Source organism: Bombus vancouverensis, chromosome 8 (assembly GCF_051014615.1).
Source record: "Bombus vancouverensis nearcticus chromosome 8, iyBomVanc1_principal, whole genome shotgun sequence".
NCBI lineage: Eukaryota > Metazoa > Arthropoda > Insecta > Hymenoptera > Apidae > Bombus > Bombus vancouverensis.
Genome location: NC_134918.1, coordinates 8,634,745 through 8,655,950, shown reverse-complemented (window position 1 = coordinate 8,655,950; position 21,206 = coordinate 8,634,745). Strand labels below are relative to the sequence as shown.

The 21,206-nt window shown below is 35.8% G+C and overlaps 1 protein-coding gene across 3 annotated transcripts in view; it reads right to left on the bottom strand.

The window, feature by feature from the left end:
• hlk (hulk) overlaps nucleotides 1-21,206 on the bottom strand; it is a 44,505-nt gene that overhangs the window by 15,859 nt on the left and 7,440 nt on the right. For all 3 annotated transcript variants that reach the window (XM_076620450.1, XM_033344549.2, XM_033344551.2), the window contains exons 2-15: nucleotides 13,134-13,316; nucleotides 9,784-9,924; nucleotides 8,198-8,233; nucleotides 6,932-7,114; nucleotides 6,458-6,601; nucleotides 5,898-6,080; nucleotides 5,663-5,794; nucleotides 4,815-5,129; nucleotides 4,517-4,699; nucleotides 3,977-4,108; nucleotides 3,544-3,858; nucleotides 2,960-3,289; nucleotides 2,275-2,595; nucleotides 1,620-1,802 (exon numbers count right to left, since the gene is read on the bottom strand). In XM_076620450.1, the coding sequence (XP_076476565.1) occupies nucleotides 1,620-1,802; nucleotides 2,275-2,595; nucleotides 2,960-3,289; nucleotides 3,544-3,858; nucleotides 3,977-4,108; nucleotides 4,517-4,699; nucleotides 4,815-5,129; nucleotides 5,663-5,794; nucleotides 5,898-6,080; nucleotides 6,458-6,601; nucleotides 6,932-7,114; nucleotides 8,198-8,233; nucleotides 9,784-9,924; nucleotides 13,134-13,316 (2,781 nt within the window). The remainder of the gene's footprint in view (nucleotides 1-1,619; nucleotides 1,803-2,274; nucleotides 2,596-2,959; nucleotides 3,290-3,543; nucleotides 3,859-3,976; nucleotides 4,109-4,516; nucleotides 4,700-4,814; nucleotides 5,130-5,662; nucleotides 5,795-5,897; nucleotides 6,081-6,457; nucleotides 6,602-6,931; nucleotides 7,115-8,197; nucleotides 8,234-9,783; nucleotides 9,925-13,133; nucleotides 13,317-21,206) is intronic.

The window sequence follows — 21,206 nt, the reverse complement described above, 5'->3', positions numbered from 1 at the left end:
CATAAAAACAGATACTTAAGATAATCATTAAGATAGAAAAAGAGATAGACAGTAAAAAGTGGAGGCAAGAGAAAAAGTGGAAATTCGCATTGTACGGGTGTGGCTTTTAAATGCATTGTGAACGGGTCAGTTGGTCAGAGCGATCTTGCGCGCGCGTTAGAAGCTATATCATGAATCGACATTTTCAATAAATCTTTTTCACCGAGCTTTGTGAGATCTTTCTTTTTTCGTTCTTGTTCTTCTCAAAACCGAGCAATCAATTTTTGTTTCATTGTCCATACACCGCCGATCCTCTTCCAATCTTTTAAGCCCTTATCGCTTAAAGAACAACTCATCAATTAAGTTTAATTAAACCTCAAATATCTCTATACAATAATTATTAGTTCGTATGTAACGACTAATAATTTTTAATTATAGTAACTAATAATTTATAACTAATAATTTAATTTTATCAGTAAATAACCTCTATTTTCCTTGATCGAAATAATATCGATCGGTTTAAAAGAAAAAAATCGAAAAAACCATACACTTTAAGCACTTCAAGCGTTATTATTACACGTAGAAAGAAACTGCAAACGTAAATTATCATAGTTGTTCTTTCTGAACACGCGGTTATGGGGATTGTGATTGTGGCAGAGTGATCGGGGTGATCACCACGGCGCGAGTATTGTACTCGTAGCCCGGTGGTATGGTCACGACCGAGATTAACGTCACAAAGAACAGTACACCAGTAATAATAATCATCATCCTAGAAATCTCCTTACTTTTCTGTTCGATTAGCCATTCCAGAACTCTCTCCTCGTTCTTAAGATTACCTACAAAAGGCACACACGCATATCAGGATCAGCTCAGTCACTTGGTGTACCGAGATTTCATTTGTTCGGTTGCAGGGGGTTAAAATAGTTTCGAAGGGGTCGCCAGGTTTTTGGTCGCGGGGTACCTTGTGGGATGGATAGTGTCAGTTGTTCTTCCTTTTACTTTTTTTTAATTTAACGTGATCTTTATCGAAAGTGTTTGTATCATTGCAAATATTACTTTGAAAATTGTTTCAGTACCAAAAAGAAATTCCTTATTATTTTCTCTATTTTTAATTTTATTTCCAAGTGATGATAACGAATATTCTAATTTAATTAATAATTAAGGATAACTATTTGAGGCAAAAGATGTACAAATTTGAGAAAATATCATTATACTATCTATCTTTTTCTGATATTCAAGCGTTTGGTAATTTGTTTCAAATGAAAACAATATTTACTGTGCGATGAATCAATTTCCTTAGAATTGATTTACCGGGGTTTCACGATCTAGTTTCTCAACCTTAGCCAAGAATAAAATCTGAAACTGACTTTTCATCATATGATATGATCCAATTAGAATTGATCGAAATTTTCTTGAGAGTTCAATGAAAGAACAACAATGCAGATCAAAGAGGAATATCTACGAGGAATGTAAAGCAGAAATTTCGTCGTGTCTTTGTTTCAACGATATTAACAAACAAAAAGAAATATAAAAAATAACCACTAAAAAAAAAGAAAGAAAAAAACAAAGACGATCTAACTAAGGGAGTGCGGGTCTTGATCGCGATTGAACAAGCCAAGGATTAAGCAATCGAGACTTACCGTCGTACATGATGGGCACCCCAGTTTCGTAATAAACGAGCGCTGGGAACGAGAAGACGCCAATTTCGGCAGCTAATTTCGCGTCGTTCGACTTAACAAATTGTATACCGTGCTTGTCAGTGTCATCATCGATGGTCTCTAGTTCTGCGAGTATTTCCGGGCACATTTCGCATTTATCATCGTCTGTTTAAAAGAAATGTCTTATTTTCTAAAAGATACTTTAATTTAGGAAATGTAGCTTCTTAGATTACTGTTATCTACAATCTGTTAATTTTATCTAATTAAGCATCAACTAGTATTGTTGGGTCATAAGTAAGCATAACAATTTGAATTATAATTCTTAATTTTAGAATGTTATGAATTATAGTTTTATTTGGCCTTCTATATTTTATAATATATATAGCTATAAATGCTGTTATTAAGAAATAAGAAAATTTATTCACGTTATTAATAAATTTAAATATAAAACATAGAAAACTAAATAAAACTAAATGCGAATTATTTTAGTAAATAAAAAGTATGGGATGAAAATAAATAATCCTAATGAAAGTAAAGCGTTCTAACTTGACGATATCAGTCGAGATTTAAAAGATTTATAGAGAAAGATCTGTTGAAAATGTATAGAATATAAAACTATTCATTATAACAGACTTACAAAAGAATACAGCGAGATGTTCAACGTCGTTGATCAGCACCTGTAGCGTCTTCCGATCGACGTTCTCGATCACATCCGGTGCCTGACTTCGAAGTTCCAATATCCACTCTAAAATCGCTTCTTCGTGCATCATATCACCTGAATAAACCTGACGGAATTTGTGTCTGTAGAACGCCAATGCTGGTAGACCAGGAAGATCGTATTCCTTTTCGATTCCCTCATCTGAGATCTTTACAAAGTCGATGTCCTTTTCTTCGCACTCGTCGTCGATATTCTCTAGCTCTTGGAGGATCTTCTGGCTCTTCTTGTCTCCTTCCTTATCTGGAATGGAAAACATTAGTGTAGACAAGATATTTTTTATTTTGGTCATTCAGAAGCTATATCGATCAACTCCATAAATTATAGAATAGAGAAAAATGATTTAAATATTTTTAAACATTTGTCTTGAATTATTTATTAAGTATTTCCGTGATCATTCGTGCCATCTGATTACGATCAATGAACATATAAAAATTAATTTCTAATCACAGTAATAATCACATGCCTAGATAATAAATTTGACATAAAAAGTGGTATCGTTCAATTTGAATTCCGAGAAATTATTTAATAATTTTTTGCTTTACCAATTGCTAAATATAATATTAAATATTATATTTATTAATTCTCAAAAAGTAATAATACTAACAAAAGAAAACAACGATATAATCGTTCTCCTCAAGAATATTCTCCAACATCTTGGCATTCACTTCTTCAATCTTCCCTGGGATTTCAAGAGTATCTTCATCGGTGATCCACGAAAGAACCTCGTCCTCATCCTCGATGTCGCCCTTATAGATCAAAGGCTCCTTGTTCCTGAAAAAAGCCAGTGTAGGGAAATTCTTGATTCCTTGTTTCTTCGCGAATCCTGTGTCTTCTGTAGTGACGAAGATGATTCCAGTTTCGTCCAGCTCGTCGTCGATATTCTCGAGCTCTTTGAGGATTTTCTCACACTCGTCACCATCCTCGCAATCTCCACCTAATAAATGAAAGAATTTTTATTATTAGACGTTGCACAGGTAGTTTAGGTACCAAAATAAGATTTAAAAATAAAGATACATATATTGAAAATAATTCATAACGTGCAAATTTACCATTCTTTTTATTCACTTCACATTTTCTTTTATTCTATTTGTAATAAAATGAAAAGGAATTCTATACGATACTTGATCTCTATACGAAACTGTGTTTTCGTGACGAACATAAACTAACAAAGTGAAGGAGTATACTTACTAAAGAATGCGACGACGTATTCGTGTTCTTCGATCAAATCGACGAGTATTTCATCAGTGACTTCCTCGATGGTAGCAGTGTTCTTTTGTTCGATCAGCCATTCAAGAACTTCGTCCTCGTTCAATAAATCTCCTTCGTAGAGAGCCGGGATCTTGTTCTCGAAGTAGACCAGAGTCGGAAGGTGATCGATACCGTACTCCTTCGCCTCAGCATCGTTGTCCATACGAACGATCACGATTCCTTCCTTCTCCAACTCGTCGTCGATGTTCTCCAACTCGTTCAGGATACGCATGTCCTGCTTGTCGTCTTTATCGTCTACGGAAAGGAATCAATTCGTGTCTCGTTTTCGCTCGCGATCGACCAACAGCACCTACCTAACCGGTAACAGTGGAAGAATGTTAAAAGGAGGTAGAAAGACGAATCGATCGCTTACAAAACAGGACTGCCAAGTACGGCGAGGTCTCAATCAGCTTCTCCATCATCTCGTCGGTCACCTCCGGTATCTCCGAGTGCTTCTTTTGATGCAGTAGCCATCCGAGCAGCTGATCCTCGTTCATCAGATCGCCTGCAAAATTCAAATATCATTTATTGCAATTTTTTTTAGTCTTCATCTAATCTAGAGTATGAGAATGCCTATGATTGTGAATGAGAGTCCTTCAAGGAGCTTTCTATGTGTAATTTTTATTTCATCTGACATGTTATATATTATACAGTGCTTTTTTACGAGGGATATAATTTTTATTTGAAAGACGCGCTAGGTTTTTAAGTTTATTTTTATTCCTTTCTTTGAAACTTCACGAAATTTCTATCTCTCTTCTTATTCGCTTTTTCGAATCTCTCAAAGATGATAAGAAATTTTTTACTTAAATTTATACAAAGCTGCGAGAATCTTTACAAAGGACGCGATAACTTTTGTTTCAACTCATATAAAATTTGGGAAATTTTAGGAAACGTATAAAAATTGTCGAAGTACCTTCGTACACGTGTGGTATTCTTTTCTCAAAGAATACCAGTGTAGGCAGAGAGTCGATGCCATATTCCTTAGCTTCCTCCAGATCAGAAATTTTCACGAACGCTATATTGTGCTGATCACAGTCATCGTCGATGTTCTCCAATTCACCAAGGATTTTCTGGCTCTTCTTCTGATCCTTGTCATCTGTTAAAGGAATAATCCAATAAATTCAATGCATAAGATGATATTTCATATAAATATCTATTTTATATAATGCGCGTAAATAAATCTTCAAATAAAAAAGAAATTAATCACTGACAAAAGAGGACGGCTACGTGAGGCATCTTCTCGATGATCATATCGAGCACTTCATCTGTGATGTCTTCGATCTGATCGGTTTTTTGTTGATTCTCCAACCACTTTAGAACCTTTTCTTCATCCTCTAGATTTCCCTCGTACAACGTTGGTATTCCCTTTTCGAAGTACAGCAGGCTGGGAATTTTTTCAATACCATATTCCTTTGCTTCCTCTAGGTTGTCGATCTTCACGAAGATCACCCCGATCTGATCACACTCGTCGTCGATGTTCTCCAGTTCATTGAGAATCTTTTGCGATTTCCGGTCGTTGTTGTCGTCTAAGGATAATTTGCAATTTATAAAACGTTGTTATTCGATTTATTATACAGAAAATTAATTTTATAAATTAGTTAATCTTAAACAAAATTGATTTCCAAACAAAAGGTACGCAAGAGTATTATTAAGTTCTGTTATCAAATAATTAATTTTTAATCAATTAAAAATTTATTCTACGTGTTTAAATCATTTTGTACAATTTAACTCTGCTATAGTCCTAGAATTTTTCTTTTCTCAATTTCACTTTTGCTTTAACAAATGAAACTTATGATTTCAACCGAGTCCGTAATAACTTCCTATAGTGGTTCATGCAATCGTCCATAATTAATTAAAAAGAAAGACCTGCAATGCTTTGAGAAGCACTTTAATATAAAACATCTAAACTGTAGAAAAGTTGAAAATTTGAAGAAATCTCGTAATCTGTTTCATATTATTCCCAAACGTAAATGACAGAAAAATACAATTGGACAAGAAAATTAATTTGAGACATGTAGCAGAGTTAATCAATGGATTCTGTGCGAATGAAAAATCTTACAGAACAGCACGGCAAGGGTTTTTCCATCCTTGATCAGACGATCCAACATTTCGTCGGTGACATCCTCGATCTCGTCCTTCTCCAATTGCGACAGCAACCACTCCAGAATTTCATCTTCATTCTCGACATCCCCTACGATCATCCAATTTCATTTCATTTAATTTCTAATCATATATCCAGTTCTCTTTTCTTTCGTCCTCGTCGGTTTGCCCAATTGCTCCACCCACCTACCCACCATCGTAAAGATTCGGGATTTGCTTTTCGAAATACACGATCGCTGGGAGAGAATCGATGCCAAAATCTTTCGCAGCCTTGTCATCGTCAATTTTCACGAACTGGATCCCGTGCTTATCGCAGTCGTCGTCGATCTTCTCCAGCTCGTTCAGCACCTGCATCGAATCTTCGTCACCGTGGTCGTCTAAAAGTTTTACAGGATAACAGATAGTATCGGTGTAATAAAAAGAAATGATTACTGGATAGCAGATCTTTATGCATTTGTGAGAAATTCGAAGATACAACGCATACAATAATACACAGAATGCACATATGAACATATGTGTAAGATTGTACAAATGTATAAAAGGCGTAAGCATGTAAAAATATATAAAATATCTATTATTAAAAATACATATGCGTCTGTAATATTTAATAGGTGAAATAAATCTTTGCTGAAATTTAATTTTTTTAATTGCGTTTGCAATAATATGAATTTGCATAAATAGTTGTAGTTTAGAACTGATATTACTGTAGATTATTATAGCATGGAGTATAAATGACGAATAAAAAGTTACATACAGAATAAAACGACTAGGTTATCGATATTTCCGATCAAGGTTTGCAGAGTCTTCGCAGTTACATCCTCGATTACGTCCTCTTCGTCTCCTGTGCTTTTGTTCGCCACCAGCCACTCCAACACGTCTTCCTCTTTGCTAAGTTCGTCTGTACAAATTTTTGATTAATATCATGGCAAGTAAATTATCGAGATTTATTTTTTTCAGTTACATGATAACATCGACCGTCCTAATATTAGTAAATTTATATTAATATATTCACTGTATTATACAAGAAAATGTAATTAAAAAGAATCTTCCAACTTAAATCTAACTTGATCTAGAGATTCAGATACGCAAATTATTTTGATAATTTCAGTATCGTGTTGTTCAAGGTAAGAAAATTATTAAAATACGTTTTTTCAATTGTTTAGAAATTCAAACGTTTCACAAATATTTTTAATTTACTTTTGCTTGTTTTAAAATCGTCAATGCTTACGCTCGTAAATTATAGGAATCTGGTGCCTGTAGTAGACCAGAACCGGAAGAGGACCTAAATTATACTCGTCGGCGAGCTGTTCGTCCGCGATCTTCACGAAACCGATCCCCAACTGATCGGCCTCGTCGTCGATATTCTCCAGCTCTTGAAGGGCCTTGAGACACTTTTTGCAGTCAGGCTTGTCTGTCCCATTTGAAATAAAGGACAATGTTATTCAGGTTTCGTGGTTCTTTCGGCTATTACATATGGAAGATAGAGTCGGGTAGTTTCTGGGTCAAATCGGGTTAAATCAGGTTTCCTCTTACATTTCCTTCTTTCGAATTTAATAGAAACTTGAAAAAAGTCAAACGATAATTTATAGGAATATTTTGTAATTCTTAAGAATAAAAATTATTCTATGTCAAGTATTTTTTCATAACGCAAGGATTTTGTGGGGGAATTAGTATACAAGATTTCTCTTAGTCATCATACGCATTCCTTCTATTCTAAGGGGGCAGGAGGGATGCAAAATGATACACATCCTAACATCCAAATCGTGACCATCTTTAAGTGCACAAATTAGTAAATTGAACATATATTTCATTTGATTTTTAATCTAGGAAGTATAGCTTTTCCAATTTAAGAAATATATCTACATTCTTCACCACGTTATCGTCTTTACTCGTGCTTCTTTGTCACCATTTTCCCTCTAGGTTTTCAATTCTTCTTATTAAAGTGAATAGATAGACGAATAACCGCTGAAAGTAATGCAGTCGTTCTTCGGTGTTACTTGAAAGTTGGTTAAGCATGTTTATCGGAGGAATGAAAACGTATATGGGAACATATAGTCAAGCGTTAGTGACGAACCAATACGTTTAAAAAGAATACAAAGTGTTTACTTCATGATACAGAATACGCTTTATTATTATATTTATTACATACAAATTTTGACCCTTAAGAGCCAAGGAAAAAGAATTTCGCTGTGGGAATATCACACTTACCTACGGTGAAAATAATAATCTCAGATAAATAGAGCACAATATTCTGTATTATACTGTATTAAATCATTATACCATCATCCATCGATGAAAAGTATTGATATTTATACAAATGTTTGAAACTTCATTTCAAACGAATTGACGTTAAATCGTCAATCATTAAGAATCAAAGAAGATATTTCTTTTCTTCTCAAACGTTCTAATTGATTCATCACGGTGTGTGTACAAGCATTCGAAAAGAAAGCTGAGCGACATTCATAGCAGTGATTTCATTGAAATGTGTACTTACTAGAACCGGCGCCAGCACATCGTTGCGTATCCGGACCTATCGATATCAACACACACAAGAACGTTTCACATATATGTATTATTTACAAGTATGTTGTAAGTGATCGGATCGCAAAGTGGAACGAATTGCCGGAAACCCTCATCGAAGCATAAAAGTACAAAGTTAGTTTTCTTTTGCGACCCATCTACGCTTCTTGTATTTGAAATTCAATTAATTCATCCATCTTTGCGATGCGTTAATTATACCACAACGGACAAAGTTTTACAGACGAATAGGAAAAAGACGAATACTGACAAAGGATCGATGGTAGTCGGTAGTATAAAAGGAGAACTTTCGCTGCGCTCTTTCCAACGAAGAAAAATTTTGTTCACGATATACAGGTATTCACAATGCTTCTTTGAACGAATAAAAGATCGTAATTGTACATTTTTTCAATGTTTCGAGGGACAAAGAGATTGTTATTCGACACGTAAGATATTTTTCTTCGCAATGCAATAAAAGAGGAACGTTCACACAATGCTCTCTCGAAGGAAAATTTTAATGGCGATGTTCTGCAGAATTTTGAGAAAACAAAACGATTACTCGGTACGTGGAAATTTTTCGATGAAATAAACAGAGAACAGCTACGAAGTTCTTCTGGACAAATAACAATTTTGATCGCTCGTTTCCACAATGTTTCGAGGGAACGGTATGATTATGCGATACGTGAAATATTTTTCTTTGTTAAAAAAAAAAGAAAAAACAAAAGAAGAACATTCATAGCGCTCTTATGGGCGAAAAAACATTTTTATCGCGCATTTGTACAACGTTCCAAGAAAACGTAAAAATATTTATATAGAGAGGAATTTGTATAGTTTTTTTACAACACTTCGAAGAAAGATTTGTTATACGATATGTAAAAAATTCTTCTTCGTATTAAAAGCTAAAGAGAGCGTTAAGGCGGGAAAGGAAATGTACGGTGGTCCGTAACATCGTGATGAGGTAAAAAACGTATCTACAAAGTAACGCTGTAATGATATTTCGATATCACGAAACGGTGTCATTGCATTGAAAAAAAAATCTCGCTCCTCGTTAATATCAGTGAAAATAAAACCAAAGAAATCGGCTTGAGACGAGACATGTTAATGCGACCGAGCTTCTCAGCTGCTTGGACACTGATGAAAGCTCTGTTAATCGTAATCATACACTGACAGAGCGTCTGCACAGACGTATTAGTCAGACAATAAAATAATAATAAGAAAAAATATTGCATATTATGTACACGAGTTGTTTATATCGATATACACATATTTACATATATATTTGAGCACGTAATTCGATAATGAATTATTTACATGGCTGAAATCAAAATATTTCCGGTGGTATTTTTATTATTTTTGTACAGAAGAGTGTGTTTATGCAGACTGAAAAAATATATTTGATTCGTTTTACCTTCGAGATGATTTTATGATTCCTCTACATTCTTCCTGATGAAAGGGAAATGTATGTAAACTTGCTTTCGAGGGAGACAGAAAGAGAGAGAGAGAGAGAGAGATGATTTTTTTGACAGAAGAACATGTTGGAGTTACGAGGGAAAGAGAACTCACAGAATAGGACTGCCACGAAGTCCGTTTCCTCGACGATCTTCTCTAAAATCATTGCGTTCACTTCCTCGATACGATCGGGTAGATCCATCGCTTCTAGGCTCGTTAAGAAATCTAACACATTTTCTTCGTCCATCAAGTCACCTGAAAAAGCGAAACGAATGACGAAGGAAATTTGTGTAAACTTATAATGTAGAAAATTTATTTTGTATTCTCTGCAATCGTCAATGATCTACATAGAATGTATACCTTCTTTTAAGAGAGAAAATTTATTTTTGATTCCATTCATTTTTAGTCGTCAGTACTCTTCACTTACTAAGATCTCTAACATAGAAAAATTATTTCTTTTATCGTTTCCAAATTGCTTTTTTTTTGTCAAAGATTCAAATAGCAGAATGAAATCTCTAATACAGAAAAATTCTCTTTTATCACTTTCAATTATTAAAATTCTAAATGGAGGAGTCTCTGGTGCAAAAAGTTCATCTCTGTAGAGGTTTCGCATCCTTAGAGACTCTAAATAAAAAGCTCTTACAATTATATCTAGAAAATTACTTTTCCATCTCGGATAGTTTCGAATCGTAAATAGAATTCTACGCGATAATATTTCAAAAGGACAGGTTTAAATAACATGATTGATTTATTGCAAAATCAGTTCCACAGCTATACATTTCATTCGCAAAACAAAAGAGTTACTTAAGACGTCCGTTGCATAAATCAATTGACACTGTACCAATTCTACGCGGCTTCTACGCGTAGAATAAATCGGTTCATAACATGTATCTTCGATCGTGACTTCCTGTCGCTTTTATTTACCATCTGGTAACGTCGAAAATAGTATCTGTTGCACTAGCCACAATGGAAATAGATGCAACTTGTCGTTACATCATCGAAGGTAAAATCAAGCCGAAACGGTTCCGGGTGAAAACTAATTCTATCGAGGTCCTCTTTTTTCCCCAATCTTGTTTTATTTCGAAGAGGACGGCCGAGTTATATCTCGCGCATTTACTTAATAAATCTACAAGGTTGCGTTGCCAAATGCGGGTTTTGTTGATCACAATGTAGCACGATTGATGATCGCACCTGTCCTTTGGTCTGCTTTCGCGTTTCTTGTCCAACCGCGTTCAATTTCCGAGCTTCTTCCTCCGATTTCATTAATGTGACCCGCTTAATTCTCGCTTCTGACGAATATCGTTCTTCGTCGAATAATTTAGTTTCGGTCTTTTTCATCGATCGGATGTTTCGTGTAGTCGCAGAATATTGAATTTCAAGCAGATAGTTGCTCGATTTTTAAGTTCTCTCCTGACCTCGGATGGATATCGTCTTTTCTAGACTTATTCGTATTATTTCTAGTCGATGGAAATTTTGTTACTTTCTTACATTTGTGTTTGTAGTGATTCGTAAGAATGTATGATGATGTGTGTGAAAAATGTGTCGGCTAATCAAACGTATTATACAAATGTATCAACGAGTATCGATGCTGTTATAGAATAAAGAATATCGCCCAGTAAAGAACATAATATTATTCCATAGAAGAAAAAATTACATAAAATAAGGTATATTATACTGCACAAAATAAAATGTTTTAAACTTGAACGCGTCATTTTCGTAATAAACTCGATGCAAGTAATTATAGAAAGTTACAGTTCGGCCTATCTACTATAACATAGTAGAACAACAGCTATTTATTTCCATCCTAAATGTACCGAGTGCTTGAAGACTTATAGATTACAGCGTACATATGCAATTATAACAACAACTCATTGAATGTATAATATATGCATTACACAATGTATAACTCATAACACACGACATTACAAGAAATATACAAAAGTCTTAGAAAATTTCACTGAAAGTTTCTAATAAAAATCATCAACATCATCCCCGGTAACTAAACTCCTTAATTACCATAACAATTAACATAAGACCCTACAAGCCGTGTCTCCTTGAAAAATCAATTTTACATCAAAGATATAACGTTCGTATCATCCCCTAATAATATTTTCAGAGTCATCCTGTGCGACAAAATTTCCTGATACAATTATGATCGTGTCGTTGGAACTGATTTCTCGGTTCTATTCGATCCGAATCCTCAGCAATGTCTCCAGAAGAGAATCATATCCTGCGACAAATTTCGACGCAACTGACCAATTTGTAATGACGTTCGAACCGATTTCAAGATAGCGAGCGGCTCAATGAAACCGCTAGTCACAGTACGCGCCGACGTTGTAATCGGGTTGGTTACGTAACACGCGCATTCCTTGATGTATCCTATTAATTTCTCTTAGCCGGCTGTTCTCGTGTCACCGGCCAACCGGAATCGCGTTCCCAGCCGGCGATCTCCGCAGACCGACATCAGCGGTTTTCGCATCGCGTTGGGGTGGTTATGTCGAACAAAAGTCGAGCACACGGCCGTCGCTGTTCTACAAAGGCTAACCTCACCAAATACCAACGCGTGGGATTAGTGCCAGATCACGAAGGTGGTCTGACCAGTGCAACGTTTCACTACTCGACTTCGCGAAAATCTGATTCATTGCGAACTTAATGCAACTGCGATCGTTATTTCTTGGTTCCTATTTCTAGTTTATTGTTACAGAATTCTGATATTATTGCAGAGGTGTGATTGTGAAAATGTGGAAATATAGTTTGCATAGAATTGTATATATATATAGCATTATATATGGTATTTTAGTATTATAAATATTGCACTGAAGAGATTATTATAGTATTTAGTATACTTTAATATTATAGCATGAGGAATTGTTGTCTAGAACTGGTAGAAATTTAGATTAAAAGAGCAAGAGGATGAATATAATAGAACGAGCTCTTTCTGCTTTTCTTTATATTTTTGTAGTACTTTTCATATGAATTCTTTTGGAAGTAGCATTATATTAGTGATTCTTTGTATTTATTGGAATATTATTATAATAACAATAAAGAATTATGGGTTAGAATTAGTAGAAATCTAAATTTAAAGCGAAGAAAGAGCAGGCAGTAAAATAGGACGTTGACGTCTGACTATAGCGGGTTTGTTCTACTGGAACCAGACAGAATGTTTAAATCGCGAAAATTCGAGAACCCCGACGATTGTTCTGCGGATTCTGGGTCAAGTACTATACTGCGGCGAGTCTCGAACCTTGTTTCTCATACCTGGCAAGGTTACCGAGATCGCGGCCGGATTCCAATAAAAGTTTGGCGAACTTTCAGCCATTAGGAATCATTACTATCCGCTTTTGTTCGTCGTACGCGTGAACATCTTGTAAAAGGAGCTTCCGTTTTTTATTTTCTTTCAGTTTTTCTTAAACAATTTAATATTTTATGTGGAAAACGTATAAATTGTTGATTAAAGATCTAACCTTCATAGATGATCGGTTCTCTCTCGCGGAAATATGTAAGGGCGGGGAAGTTTTTGATGCCATACTGCTTGGCCAGTCGTTTATCGTTGATCTTGACGAAGTCTACTCCGAAGTGGTCGGTGTCGTCGTCAATCTTCTCCAGCTCGGCCAGCACCTTATCGCATGTTAAGCAACTTCTCGCATCTGAAAGACAATTGTATCCACTTATTCTTAATTCGACTGGTATTTCGAAGGCTTCGCTCCAAGATCCTTCGTTTATCGTAAAACTTAATATTTATTTTCACACGAAGAATCTTTTTTCCGGGAGATAAACAATTAAGATATTGGTCGTTGAATGGAAAGTTGGGACATTAGACTTGTAATTTGAAGATGGCTCGAAGGTTCAATATTTACCTTGAACAATGTACTTTTTATCATATACATATATTTATTTAAAAACACCTGTATCGTATCTTCCTATAAATGAAGGGTCATCGAAACCTTTATTAGAAAGTTCAGAGGTCACCCGAATGGTTAAATTTCCAATTTGCAAAGATTGAATATTTATGATCTTCTTTCATAGTATAATAAGATACATTTAAACATTTCAAATAGCATTGAAGTCGTCCGATTCACCACCTGCAAAGAAATTAGCCTGGTAAAACGTGTACCATTTTACTCTCCTCGAAGCAACATCGACAGTCGAAATAATTTCACCAAAAAATCGTCTCGACAATGTTCGAATGGCGTCAGAAGTGAGTTGGTAGGAGGCAGGTGTTCGGGAGGTTAACGATCATTTCCCTGCGGACAGTACGAATCCTTGGATAGTGGCCTTGTATTACAGAAGAAGGAAAATTAATCCTTCGTGCACGAGTTTTATGCTTATCGCCGTGCATTGGCTTGCCAGTTCCAAGCGTTCTTGGCCGGCTCTGATTCGTTCTGCTCGTCGTCGCAGCGACCAACTTACGCGAGTGTTGGGTTACAATCATTGGATATGGACACCAAGGTATCCCATCGCATGGTTTCTCCATCCATTCTCACCGATCTTGACGCTTAAGGAGATCAAGATCTCGATTTAAACTCGTCCAGACAAAAAGGATCGCGAAAAAGGAAGGGAACATGAAAGAAGGAAGCGAACGAACAGGTGGACGTCGCCATTTTTGGCGACCACGTCCTCAGAATAGAGCCACAAAGGCTGTGAGAGGTGGATTCGACTCTCTTCTTCATTCTTTCTCTTTCTTTGCTCTGACTGCTTCTTCTCACGCAGCTTGAATACGCTACTGCGTTCCCGTGTTCGATTCTATTTTTGCGGTGGCTAGCAGGGCTTATCTAAAGCAACGGAAGAAACAAAGTTACCTTTGTCTTTCTCGGTCGGTTCACCCTCGTTTGTCTGCTTCTATTTATTTTCGTTTGTTTTATTTACTTTTGTCCTTTTACGTTTCCTTCTCGTTGGGACGTTAGATCCATGTCGTTGAGATGAGCAGATTTAAAGGCTGCTTGCAGACACCTCCGCGTGCAAGACTGGCAGAATGCAGTCTGAGAGAGAGATAGATAGATAGATAGAGAGAAAAAGAGAGAGAGAGAGAGAGAGAGAGAAAGAGCAGCCGAGACGTTGAAGTACATGTGCCAATTAAATTGGATCTATTCCATTCGCTTTGTCTGTGCATTGGTGGAAAGTTGGGAGAAATTGTGCGGTAATAGTTACGACGATGGTTACATTAGAGAATTTCTTGCTGGTTAATCAGCGTATTAAATTTGTTGAAATAAACGTTGAATAGAAATAAATTGAATTGCTTAGAACTTTTACATGCAATCTGAAACTCTTAAAGATTAACTCGTCGTATTAAACTCTTATTTGATTTTTGTATTAATTAAATAATCGTGAATGCGAAAGAAGAGGTCAATAATGGTTATAGTGAATTAAGTTTTGCCTTTGGATAAATCGTTTGTTTGGATTATAATGCAGAGTTACGATAATCCTCTCAGATTCATCGAATACGAAAGCTATCTCGAACTGATTTTCCCGGTGAAACAGAGACTTGCAAACAAATATAAATAGAGCGACACAAAACAATTCTATTTTTATTTCCTATCGTGTCCACCCACTTGTTCCACTCCTAAACGGATCGTCGAATCGAGAACGAAAAATAAGCGATATGCTAGAATTCGATTTCACGCTCACCGTATCGATGATCGCGGTTCGCTCATCATGAATCATAGATACTACTGCCCTGGAAATTCTAGCACATTATCCTCTATCTAATTTCTTCTACGACAAAGAGAAACAATCACAGATTAATATTTAATTATTTCAATTATTTATTGAACGCAATTATTTGCTGTAATTGGAAAGACGTGATATCGTAAAGATTTTATAATTGGGCACGCTTCTAGATTTTCTACAACAACACTCGTATAAAATTCCATATACCAGATATTATCTAATCTCTTTTTTATCGCATTATTCAGCACTTTTGGAAATTTTTTGTTTAATTCTCAGTTGTCTATTCTCTTCCCAATTCTAATTCCTCGTAATTCTTCAACTTTCAATCCTCCGTGGTTTCTCGAAATTCTAAATTATCGGATTTCTATAATGCAAGTTTTGATTATTTCCTCAAATGCAATTTCTGTTCAGCCTAATTTTCTAGTAATTCTTTGCCACTTTCTGACTCTCAATTTTCTACCATACTTCTGTCGCCCCCATACGACACTCATCCTGTTTTTTGCTTCAGATTTCCTTCTCACGTTTCACCTATCAATTTTCTACCCATTTACACCCCAAGGCGAGAAGTGCTCGCGAAAAGACGTCCACAGACGAAATGTAAAGTAAAACGTCGCGATGGACGGCGAGGCCGCTCGTTCTTGTATTTTTAGTGGCTCGTAAACTAGGCACTGGCCGCCGTTCGATCTAGTCGTCTCTGTTTCTCGTTGTAGCAGGGGTTATCTTTTCTTGCGTGCGAAGAAGCGCGCGCGCGCGCGCTCGCTTAAGTGTCTCCGCGATTTCGCCACCTTGAAACGTCGAAGAACGTGGCACGTGGACCAGACGCGATTATATCGGAGAAATTTCCATTCGAAGAAAGATCGAGTGTTGTAATGCTGATATGTACAAGTATTTTCAGGGCACAGATACGTGGTTTTGATCGAGTACGAAAGTACGTGGACACTTGTTATAGAAAAATTATATATATATATATATATCGTATGTGTTGTATATATAAAATAATTTGAAATTTGCACCGTAACGAATAGGCTGTGGATTTTTATACATTTATGAAAAATCTGATGGCGCAAGAATGCACAGAATATAAAACAATATGTGAAACATCGAAAGTATAGTACTGGTTGTAATTTTTAGCGAGTAAAACGATTCTCTACTTCGGCTCAATTTTTAAAAATATATTCATAAAAATATGATTTTGCATAAATATCTCTCTGTCTAGTAATGAAATACGACCGTCTTGATAATATTGCAAACGTTTGAAACCGTATATAGAAGTTACAAGATATTTATTGACCACATATAGTTAACAAGAAATTAATATACAGTTTGAATGGCTCGCTAAACATTGTGGTTTACCAATACAATGAATAATTGACTGTTTTAATTATTTTTCTGATCTCTATGATATATATGTACTACTCTGTGATTATATTTGTACTAAATATCTCGTAGCCTCTATGTATGTTTTTACATTTGTTTCAACCTTTGTCGCTATAATCGTGATAATCGGACTTTATCATGCTAGGATTCCGCAATGTTTTGTATAAAATGTATAACGTGTATATTCATAAAAGATTGCTACGGGTGTTTGAATTTTTTAGCGAGTAACTGTTTGTAGATCGACGTGCTTCGGCCAGATGTGTTGTTCTCAACGATTAGGCGAGATTGATTACGATGAACAACCGCTGCGATTCGTACGAGTGCCTCTAAACCAGCTTTTAAACTGGAGATTAGGTTAATTTTAAGTTAACGTGTGTTTTGTACTGTTTCAAAGCAGGTTTTCATGGCTTTTATTTCTGGAGTTTAGTAGATACTTTGTGAAACGCGATGGTGATCCTTTTAGTTTTGTGGTAGATGGTGGGAAAAGTTAAGGATTAACATGTTAGATGAATCGTTAAAAATTACGAGATGGTGCGAATTGCAACCTTGAAATTACAGAAAATTCCAAATTGACGAATGATGTTAAATGAATTAAAATTAAAAAAATGGGTAAGAAATAAATAGAAAATTCAGAGTGGAGAAAAATGGAACTTTGGAAAATAACAGAAGATGAAATTATAGAAGTCTGATAACTCGAAATTGTAAAATTATAGAATATTGAAATTTAAGAGATAATAAATAACTAAAAGCCTTTGGGAAATTTTCAAAAGCGAGCAACGTGATTTACAGAAGAATTAAATAATTTTCAATGTAATGTAGAAATGAATTGGAAGTATCTATATGATACTTTATTGTATAAAATTATAAATTACATACATAACCATTTTTTAAGAGAAGAAATATGTAAAAATACTAAAGGGAACAGTTGATACGGAGAAACGTATATAGAAAATTTAACGATCTTTTCGATAATGATCTTAGTCGAGCAAAGGGGAAAGAAACGTACAGTCGATGGTTTTATTTATACCGGAAGAAGCATTCGAAGCATATCTTCAGGGTCCCAGTCCGGTTCTAAAGATAGCTACTCAATCGGCCGTATTTCTTGTCTCGCGTAGACGCGTGGGTCGCGATTGTGTTGGTATTGGTGAGCTTTTGATGAACCAACGATTTGGGACATCGCGTGGGTGCTTCGAGTTTGCGCCGCAGAACAGTTAAACCCATGCGTGATCCTCGAGTATCCACCATTGGGGCTGTTCCAGCACGTGCCGCGATTATTTTCCTTCGATACCGCGGTTCACGCGTGTGAAATCATTCGTTTAATTTTTTTTTCTCGCTGAGATAAAATCGAGAATGGATCGAGATTCTAATTGGGGAACTGTCTTCGTTGTATTTGAATTGGAGCAAGGTCGAGTTGTGAATGTTTTGAAAGAGTTAGGCTAAATGCCTCTATAGTTGATATTTTATCTGTTTTACTTAGTGAACAAATAATCTACGAAGAAGCATAAGTGCGCATAAAAAAATTTTATTATTAAATTAAGGGACTTTGATTTATATAGAAACAGATCTTTTTGTGAACTCTGAAGTAGAATAAGACGAGAATTTTAAAATACTCTAACTATCATTTTTACATTCTTTGTGAAATTTTACGAAGTCAGGGCTTTAATATATATATATCAGGAGAAAGAAAACAGAAATTTATTTGTAACTAGTATTTAAAAACTAAATTCTATAAATGAAAGTGTGCTCTTAATACCTTTCTGGATTTTTTAATTGTTGTACGATTTTAGTGGAACTGCAAATAAAAAAAGATTCTAAAAAATTGGAGTATGAATCAATGGAAAATTTCGTGGTCAAGTTCTATAATAACCAGGTGCAGTGACCTGTACAAGCAATATGGTCCCTAACCAGCGCAAAGGAACAATGTTACCCGACAATTCTTTTTACGGCTGTCTCGCCATATTTTATAGTCGAGTTTGGCACATTTCTGTCTGTTTTTTTTACCAATTTCTGTCTGTTTTCCTTCGTAGCATGTGGTTTCGAATGAATCTTTTGCATGTCTGCGATCGTTTTATTACCGACTTGTACTCCTAGACATTAAATAATCTCGGAGAATCATAAACGAGCCGGATAAACATGGAATTACCTGTTACAAAGCAACATTTTCATCAAGACCATAAATTTCATAGTTCTCTATATAGCGAAATATTTCCTCTTCCTTTTCATTTCGAAGCCTCCAAGCGTGTCTTGAAGTATCCAGGTTACGTTTTCCTTTCTATCCTTCCTTTAATTTAAGAATCCCTTAGATTACACATTTCTTTTCATTTTTCCATCCTTTTAAGTATCCCTTAAGATATTCGATTATGGTGTACATCTTTTCCAATTCTACTTTTACCACGCCGAATCTCTCACAGATCGGGACGATGATTCGAGATGAATAGTTTTGGACAAAATGATTGAGTGGAATTATTTTTAAATGAGGTTTCAAGGCAACAACGCGGAGGAGAACGCGGTCGTTCTTCGGGAGTAGACTATAAAGCTATTACAGGGAAAACGTAACTGTGCGGTAAGTCTATGATTAAAGTAGCGACGACATGCTCAAGCAAACATACCACCGACTATCTATACTCCTGAATAAACAACCTATAGTATCGCAAGTATATATATATATATCCAAGCAACGCGAATAGTTGGCAAAGGATCAGTGGTGCTTATCATTGAATTAGCAATTTTCTCATTCTCACTTTTTCCTGGCAGCGCGATAATTAAATTAACCCGCAGAACAGGTGGCCAACTATTCGATACCTTCGGATGATCAAAATCTAACTTATAATTCCCTTCCCTGCTGTTTTATTTATTTCTTAGGGGTAAAAAGCCCATTGGCTATCTTCAATTATCTATACGTATGTCGATTAAATGCCCTTTCCTTTGGGGATGATTGATTTTTTACCTTTAGATCTGTCACTTTTTCAACTTTAAATGTTTAGCTAGATTGCTCAGATTATTTGTTAATTGGGTCAGCTATTGTATTTCTTATTCGCCAAAGAATTATAAAAATGCTACACAATGATATTTTGTATCGTTTCTCCAAATAAAAAGTGTCGAAATTTTTAACTAACTTAGATTACACATTTTTGTTTTCTTCTCTTTAGCGAGAGGATCAATTTTCCGGTCACTTCTCTCTTCGTCCACCGCGGGATTAAAAAAATGTTATATGATAATATCTACATCTTGAATAAATATGTTCCTTGAATACAATATTCTAGTAAATTCCTGCCACTTTATTTCCTATTTTCACGAAAGAGAGAATAGTCGTACAGGTGAAAATATTACTTCAACCGTCTCGCGCTGCCAAATGACGCGGAAGAGGAAGATCATCGAAGCACCGTCATGTAAAACAATTTTAGATCCTAGTCGAATCTTCGAAAGATGCTCCACGTTCCTTCCTAGCGATCTTTGCGCGATATTCGGCCTTGAAAACGATGACCTAGCCTCAGCGGCCGTAAATCGCGCGGAGTTACAATTCTCACGTTTCTCTTAATCGTAAATCCATTAAACTAACAGAACGTTACCACGAGCGAAAATTTCCAGATTCCTCGTGCAATCTCGAGGTTAATGAGAGTGAAATTCGAGACGACAGTCGAATCGGTTGCACGCGGCTGTGAAAACAGAACAGTTTATTAGTGGAACGAAAGCTATAGCAAAGCCATTTTCTTCAGCGAACAGTGTTTCTAAGCCAATGTTACCTGTTTCTAGTCCGACCTTTCCTTCTTCATTCGATGCATTCCTACTAAATCATCGATGAATCGCGAGATTTCATACCATTTGCACATAAATCACGACTTACGTGGTTCTAACGTTTATTTATAAAATGGTACCTTGTCGAAGAGTTTCGGAGGAGGATCAAAGGGTAATTGTTCCGTGTTAATGACGCGACAGAAACGATCGACATGATTGGACAAGGAATCTTCTCCTTAATTGACGGGGCGGAAAGAGCTCGTCTTTCAGGAAGCTCGAAACGAGGCAGTGCGGCTGGAAATATCTCTTCCAGTGCACTTGTCTTCTGACACGCGTCTGATCTTTCATAATCGTTTCTACTCGCCTCGAAACCCTTTTCGCTTGTTAGATACATCCGTTGGTAAAAATCGCGTGTTTTTAATACGATGTTTTCATCTTACGCGAAATAACTTCTTTATTAGATTATTATTATTAGGTTATATGACGCTTATTTGTTAACATCACTCGATCATAGAGTACTTCATCAAAGAACTCGTAACAACCTCTACCAAAGAACCTAAACAATTCTACTACATTAAACACCAAAAAGTAAACGTAATATACAAGGTCCGGACGAAATCTGCGCAGAAAGGATAGGAAATAATGATACCTTGTACAAGAATAAATCAGAAGTATCGTTTTGCAACGGAGTAGAAAGAAAGTTTAGTGTGCAAGAGTGGCACGTAAACCTCATGATTTTATGAAACGTAATTATGTTT